We start from the raw sequence: 8,552 nt of genomic DNA on the forward strand, positions 1-8,552 counted from the left end.
ATGTTTGGACCTGTAGTTCTTACTCCTCCATATGTGAAGCCCATTGGCTACAAGTGGGTTTTCGTTCAAAAGTGTAATGACAAGAATGAAATTGTGCATTACAAAACTAGTCTTGTTGCACAAGGCTTCTCACAATGCCTCGGGATTGACTATGACAAAACTTATTCAGCCATTATGGATGTGATTACTTTTCGTTACCTTATCAGTTTGGTAGTTTCTAAAAACTGAGTATACAGCTGATAGATGTAGTAATTGCGTATCTCTATGGGGATCTTGACACTGAAATTCAGGAACTTACATTGACTGAATCAAATATTTCCAAACCCCAGAACACTCTCTCAATTCGACTGAGGCGTTCACTCTACGGTTTGAAGCAATCCGGAAAAATATGGTATAACCGTCTGAGCGATTATTTGATTACTCAGGGATATGTGAACAACGAACTATGCCCTTGTGTGTTCATTAAGAAGTCACATTCTGGTTTTGCGATAGTTGTAGTATATGTCAATGACATGAATCTTATCGGAACTCTTGAAAAACTCACGAAAACTGCCGTGCATTTGAAGTCAGAATTTGAAATGAAAGATTTAGGAAAGACTTGATATTGCCTCGGTCTCGACATATAGCATTGTTTGGATGGAATGTTAGTACATCAAACGAACTACACTCATAAGGTGTTGCGCCGCTTTAATGAGGATAAAGAGAAGCCTTCGAGAGCTCATATGGTCGTTCAATCGCTAGATGCAAAACGAGATCCCTTCCATTCGAAGGAGGATGACGAAGAAATTGTGGAACCTGAAGTTCTTTATCTAAGTGCGATAGGCGCTTTATTGTACTTAGCTCAATGCACTAGACCAGACATTTCATTCGCTGTTAATCTTTTGGCAAGATATAGTAATGCACCAACACACAGACACTAGACTAGTGTTAAAGATATTTTTTGCTACCTTAAGGGTATTACGGATCCTCGAGTGATATCGCACACCCTGCTTCTCAAGTCGATTATCGCCTTGTTGGTTATGCCGACGCATGATACTTATTTATCCGCACATAGTGCATTCTCAAACAGGTTATTTTTTTACTGTTAAAAGCACCTCAATTTCTTGGAGGTCAACTAAACAGACCTTAGTTGTCACTTTGTCTAACCATGCTGAAATTCTCGCCTTACATGAAGTAACTCGGGAATGCTTTTGGTTGAGAGCAGTTGTGGGCCATATTCGAAGCTCATGCGATCTTTACCCTGTCGTGGATGTCCTAACGACGATCTATGAAGACAATGCAACATGCATCAAACAACTCAAGAAGGGTTACATCAAATGAGACAACACCAAACACATTGCGCTCAAGTTCTTATTCTCACATCAACAACAAGAGCATCAGAAGATTGAAGTCACACAAACATGTTCACAAGACAATCTGGCCAACCTCTTCACCACCCGAAAGCGACGTTTCAGAAGCTTGTTCATGGAATTGGTATGCGTAAACTTTCTGAGTTGTAACATTGTTATTTCTCTTTGGAATTGTGTCAAACTCAGAGAGAGTTTCCTGAAGTATACTTGCTTGATCTTAATGTACTCTTTTTCCTTACGATCAAGAGCATTTTTCCCACTGGGTTTTTGCAACCTAACTAGGTTTTAATGAGGCACCTACCTTGGGTTGATCATATCCCTGATAACATCCCATAGACGTTTCATTTGACTTTGCCTTACTCATACATTTTTCCTTAGACAATGGATTTTGTCCTTACTCAAATTGTTTCCATAGCCTTAGGGTTTTTTTAGTGAGACTTACTTCCTTATGTTCCTACCTTATTGAGAATAACGTTGTTCCTAGAATCAGTATCGACGAGTCGACTTTCTCAACTTCTACATGATGCTGAGTCTACCTTGAGTATTTACACACTCAAGGGGGAGTGTTGTAAACTTTCCTAGTTTAAGTGTGATTGTGTAAATCCTAGATTAGATTTGATTCTACTTATTATTTCCTATATGAACTTGTATTCCTTGGGGATGAAGGATTTCTTCTCCCTCTTATTACTATAAATAAAGGCATTACGTAGGAGGGAATAACACACATTCCCCTACAATTCTACAAACACATATCTCTCTATTTTCTCTCCCTTGCCGCTGGCCCTCCTTCCCCTATTAGTTAAATATAGGCGACAATAATTTTTACAAGAATTTCAATTAATTTGAGAGTAATATTATGTAGACACATATAATTGATCATATTACTAATAATCTCAACCCACTTCTACTAGGGTAGTGATAAGTCTTATTTTCAAGGTAGGTTGAAATGAGAAATTAAAAATTTGTGGTGGACTTGAAGATAGTAGATGAACTACTCAATAAAAAAAATTATTCATTCAAATCCTGCCCAAATGAGAGGATTAGAAGGAAAACGTTTCCTTCATATCTAATATTCTCCTAATTCCCTCAAAATAAAAAAATTATTCTCCTCTATCTTCAAAAACCATAAAATCCAGAGGATTATTCATTCAAATCCAAGCTTCTAAGGCTGTAGCACAAATATTCTGCATAAGAGAGTGGAAAAATTGAACATGACTTTGAAACTTTAAGCAAAGTTTTGCCCTGTAGGAAGGGATGTGCACTCTTGTTGGGCTTTTCATTGGGCTCGATTGAGGTCAGCCCTCACCAATCTAATCCAACATAAACACAGAGCGACGTCGCTTCGTAGAGCCAGAAACCTCCTCCTCTTTCCGTTTGGAGAGCAGAGCAGCTTCCTCAACCTCAACGAGCAATTCACACACCAAGGTAATGTCATTTTTGATTTATTCAAAGTTACGATTTTTAAATTGGAAAACAAAATGAAAACGGGAAGGTCCTTGTTTCGGCTGATTAGGGCATAAATTTGAATTAGGGTTCGATAGATGTGTTTGGGTACTGTGAATATTGGGTTTGAATCAATTTTAGGAACCGAGTTCAGTCTTTGTGCAAATTTAGTTGGGAAGTTGGAACCTTTGGAATTGGATATTAAAAGTTTCAATCCATAATTCTGAAATTGGATTGCTTTATTAACTGAAACTGAAATTTACCTCTAAATGTGATCAAAGAAACTGAAATTATACCCAATAAAACTGAAAATTTATCAGGGAATTGGAGTTAGGGTTAGGAAACATATGGGTTTTAAGCAGACAGGTTGATATTGCATTGCAGATGAAGTGAAAGGCATATGTTGTGTTTCTTGTTATGAAAGTAAGAATACCATTTCGGTTTCAATAAAGATAACTGTGGAGTCTCTCATGTTCTGCATTCTGTTGTTCTTAGGTATGTAAACTTGAAAAAATGAATAATGGATGAAATTATTTTTCAATTTTATGCTGAAGTGATCCCTGGTTCATTATATTGTGATGCAGAAATATTTGCATCAGCTGTACTTCTATTATCCTGTTTATCTTGCGGGAAGTTCTAAATGTGAATTTTACGAAGAAACAGAAACATTTAAATAGCTTGATTTCTGTTTATCAGATTCGCCTTTGAAGAACGTTAGAGTGGTCTGAGATGGATGCATCACAGAATACAACTGGAATTGGTGGGAGTGGCGGAAACGGAACGTTGGTCCCTCAAACCAATGATACAACTGGATCGGCAGCGGTTGATGATCCAAAGCAAAACCTGAATCAGGTCATTAACTCTATTCAGAAAACTTTAGGCCTCATTCACCAGCTCTACCTCACGGTGTCTTCGTTCAATGCCGCATCTCAGCTTCCCCTCCTCCAACGCCTGTAATTTCTCTGTCTGAGCTTATTCAATGTTTATTCAAACCTTTTTTTCTCAATATATTTTACTGTTGCTTGGTGACTTTCTCACATTGGGTATGACCTATTAGAAATGCCCTTGTTATGGAGCTTGACAACATGACTAAGCTGTCAGAAAAATGCAATATCCAGGTTCCTATGGAAGTTTTTAAGTGAGGCTTCTCCTGTCATTTGCTTTTAACAACTGACAATTCCTTTTCTGTGGAGAAGTTCTGACTTTTGTCTTATTTGTTTTGCCTAGTTTGATCGATGATGGGAAGAATCCTGATGAATTCACGAGGGATGTCATTAATAGCTGCATTGCTAAGAATCAGATCACTAAAGGAAAAACTGATACCTTCAAGGTAGCTTTTCCCGTGTGAAAATTATTGTTTAGCTCCATTTCGGTGTTTGAAGTTTGTCATGATTCAACATACTATGCACATTTTGTCAGAGTTTACGCAAACATCTTCTGGAGGAACTTGAACAGACATTTCCGGATGAAGTTGAATCTTACAGAGACATACGTGCTGCATCTGCTGCTGTAAGATACTTTGAATTCGCCCAGAAATATCTTCATAAATGTCCTTTGGTTAAGCATATTGTTTTTGTCTAAATTAAGTGAAGATAGTCTTCAATGGACCCTTTCATCCCTTTTGGCCTTTCTTCCCTTTGGTCATTCGTCCATATCAAACAACCTTTCTCTGGAGGTTTACCTATTTTCAATTAAATCTGCTACCGATGTGTTAACAAAAGCTCAGCAGAAGCCAGCTTGTTTGTGTTTATTGTCGATATTTCATTCTCATTCTCTGAGAAAACCGGAGCCTTCTTTGGAAGCATCCATTTTACCATCTCCGTGTGTTTTTTTTTTTTGTCTCTTTGGGTGTGTTCAATTATCATCCTCATATGGTAAACTCTTTTTGTATGATACAGGAAACAAAACGGCTTGCACAAGCACAGAGCACACTACCAAATGGAGATGTGAAGGTCAAGCCGGAGCTTTAAGTGTACGATATGTTTATGTATCATGTTCTTACTGTCCACGTGTTGGCGTGCTTTTAACGGCTGCTCAACTTTTCATGACTCTAGCGATAAAAATCATTTGTGTCTACACCTATTTGCCTGAGACTTTGTCAATTTACTTCGTAATATAGTAACAAGGTTTGTATAAATCATGTTATTGCGTCGTCTTGTTTTATCTTTTGTGAAGTTTACTCGTTTGGGTGCATGATGTTAACAACCATACTTAATTTTAGACAGGAGATTGTGTTGGTCTTTTGAGAATTGAGTACAATTCAAATAGTTGTCTGTAGGTTAGGTTAGGTTTAGATCTATAACTAAACTAATGAGATACAGTCCGATTTGGTTCGGTTTAGATCTATAACTAAAAAATCCATTTAGTTACTGATTTGGTATTTAAAGTGGATATGTTTTGGAAGAAGCTTGTCGCTCGATTGGTCAACAGCATCCATCTTTGTACCTGAGATTTCGAGTTTGAATCCTCCATCACTAGCATCGCTTGTATAAGAAACTAATTGGACTTGCTTAACATTTATACTGTCAAATATAAAGTTAGAGCCTAAATTCAGAAGGGTTTATGATTTGGGCCTTCAAATTAATCCGCTACACTGTATTCCTCAATTTTGGAAACCAAAAAACCCAACAAAGTAATCTGATAGTGAAAACTTGGGAAAATGATTCTCGTCGGATTCTTTTCCTGGGATTCTAGGAATTTCATAATCGTGATTGTTCATCGTACATCGTGCGGTTAGAAATTATTTTAAAATTTGAAATTAAATATAAATAGTACCTAACGAAAACTAACCACATGATATACGATAAACGGTCACGATTACAAAATTCCTAAGATCCCTAATAAAAGAATCCGACGAGGATCCTTTTCCGAAAGCTTGCCCACAAACCAAACAAAATTGGAAATTAAAATAACAGTCCGAACTGACATATTGGGACTGGTAGGCTTTTTTAAACAACAATATTGCCAAATGTTTTGCCAGTAATCTGTCTCCAGCAGCACTTGTCTGTCTCTCAGATGTTTCATTGGACCATGTATATAAAAACCAAATTCGAAGACAGATGTTTCATTGGACCATTTATATATAAACCAAATTCGAAACCTAATCCGTCGTGATGTGTATGTCTGAGTCTGGAGTTTGAAGTTTGCAAAAAATTGCAAAGTTTGCAAAGTTTGAAAGTACACACACACACACACACACACACACACACACACACATATATATATCTTATTTTTAACTACGTCCTCTAGAACTTGATTTTGATCTCATTTTGCTCTCTGTAACTAAAAAATTCTCACTTTATTTCTTGAAACTCAAGTTTGCTTCACTTTGTCCCTTGGAACTCTTGATTCCATTTTTACCCTTTGGAACTCGATTTTGATCCCATTTTGCCCCTTGAAACTTGAAAGTCGTCTCTATAAAACTCAAAATTCTTCACATTGTCTTAGATTTTTTAATTTCTTATGTGGATTTGATTTCGGTGCGCTAGTCTAATCATTTTATTTATTTTTTATTTTTTTCATCTCTTCAATTTCTTTTAAACTTAATATGATCTGATTGTTGGATGTTAATGCAAAATGGAGATTTATAATCAAATTTATTGTACATGTGGCATAGTCTTATTGGGTGTTCGGTCCCACATATGTTTCCGGAGGTGGCCTATAAGTTTTAGGGAGAAGAGAGAGTCCACAAGTCAAAATGGAACGAATTTTGAGTTTTAGGAAGTAAAATTATGACTTTTTGAGTTACAGGGAGTAAAGTAAGATTAAAGTGGAGTTCCAAGAGGCATAACTAAAAATAAGTGTATATATATATTGGGGGTGGAGTGGTGGCACCACATTTCTTACACAATTTTTGACAAAAGTTATAGGCCATTAGATTCATACGTTTTCAATGGTTGCGATCGAATGTTACTTGTCAATTTAATTTTTTATTTAAATAATTATGATCCAACCATATATAAATTAATTATCTAAAACTTATGTCAAAATTTATGTAAAAAATGTAGTGCCACAAATCTAACTTATATATATATATATATATTAAAAATAAAATAAAGACCCCCCACCCATATATTTTTGTTTTATTTTCTACGTTGTGTAGTTCGCGAAGAATCTTGTTTGCTCAATCAAGGCCGGGCCAGCTACTTGGTTTGGGGTGGGAGAAATACAGCGAGTGCAAAAAGGGCCGTCACCTTTTTGACCTTTTTACAGATTACAACTACTCTTACACGTCATTTTCTTAACGTTTAATTTGTATGAGAATGAGGCCAATTGCTTCATTCTTTAAAAGCAAACGACCTTATTTTAACCAAGGGGAATTACTTTAAGCTTTTCTGCTTACAAAGTGCTTTCAAATTCAGCTTAATAAGTATTTGATTTGAAAAAAACTTTGTAAATGTTTATGAGTTGATGATTAGTGAGACCCCTATTTAGAAGTATTATCCAATGATTTCCTGCCCAGTATGGAACGAGTAAAAAATAAAACTACTAGTCTCAATCCATACACACGCACTAGGTTTTTATGATTGGGGTAACTCAGGAAACACACCAGCCACTAACGAAATGTTAGGTGGGGTTTGCTTTTGTGTTATGGCTTTGCATAGTTGTATTAATGTCTGGTGCAGTGTCAAGCAACACAATTATAATTCCACTTAGCGAAAGCGGATACATAAACTTAGTCCGAACAATAACAACATTATGAATAAAGTCAGGAGACGCCTCGAGGGCATCATGAGTTTAGAGAGAAATTATATATTAAATCCTCAATTTCCATCACAAAATTGCATGAATGATAGAAAAGATATAAGTTGAGATTACAAATTGGCCACAGCAGGTACTGAGGTGTGCAAATGAATTTTTGGAGAGGAAATGGAGAGAGAGGAGACAATGCCGTTAGTATGTGTGGTGGGAATTGGGAAAGAACAAAAATCTAGGTGAAGTATGGTGTCCGACTAAAGATGCTTTTAAGGTCAATCACCATGAATTTAGGGAGCTCGGGAAAAGAGAAATGCAAATCTCATGAGATAGGGTCAAAGAGGTGACTTCAGGTCAATGGACACCTTGTTTATGTGGTCCTGAATCCAACCAAAATGTTGGCATGCTTCCTATTAATTGTGTTCTCTTAACTTTTATTCTTTGGATTGCCTAATGCTGAGAAAAAAAATAGTTGTAAAGGTGAATTGGAGAAAGAAGAATCGAATTCGAGACTTCAAGTACAAGAAGAATGTTCTTAATCAATCGAATTACAAAACTCTTATATGTTGTTTAAATTTATACTGTCCAATAGTTTAATAGCTATGCATTATACACATAATATGGTTGTTACTCGTAAAGATGTGTACGTAAACTTGATTTCTGATTTTGCTCAAACTTGTTTATCTTATTCAATCAACTTGGTCACCAATTAAGCACCTGCATTTTCAAAATTGTGCTTCTGTCGTTCCTGTGGGTTCCTTGACAAAGCTTGAACGTTAGCTTGTAGCCAAATGATAGTTGATCTATAACTTGAAGGGCCATCGCCTTATATTTTGTCATATGTGCTACATGATAAATAAACGTCTATGGATTTGACAACTCATGCCTTATAAATTCATAAGCAAAGAAATATCATAAATGGTAGAAAGAGGGTTTGAAACCAGAACACACATTGAGTAAAAAAAAAGTACATAAGATTTTTGTTTAGAGAAAATAAAACTTTATTAAGAACAATAAACGTACATAGAGCATACATGCCAAATGAAAGCAAGAGGCAACACACAG

The 8,552-nt window shown here is 36.1% G+C and overlaps 1 protein-coding gene across 1 annotated transcript; it reads left to right on the forward strand.

Moving 5' to 3' along the window:
- Positions 1-2,637: 2,637 nt before the first annotated feature.
- Positions 2,638-4,932, forward strand: LOC137711282 (mediator of RNA polymerase II transcription subunit 10b-like). Its single transcript, XM_068450514.1, has 6 exons — positions 2,638-2,774; positions 3,489-3,745; positions 3,850-3,930; positions 4,020-4,122; positions 4,212-4,301; positions 4,691-4,932. Exons 2-6 carry the CDS (start codon positions 3,522-3,524, stop codon positions 4,760-4,762), a joined length of 570 nt encoding a protein of 189 aa, XP_068306615.1. The 5' UTR covers positions 2,638-2,774; positions 3,489-3,521; the 3' UTR covers positions 4,763-4,932.
- Positions 4,933-8,552: the final 3,620 nt, after the last annotated feature.

This window comes from Pyrus communis, chromosome 12 (assembly GCF_963583255.1).
Source record: "Pyrus communis chromosome 12, drPyrComm1.1, whole genome shotgun sequence".
NCBI classification, from domain to species: domain Eukaryota; kingdom Viridiplantae; phylum Streptophyta; class Magnoliopsida; order Rosales; family Rosaceae; genus Pyrus; species Pyrus communis.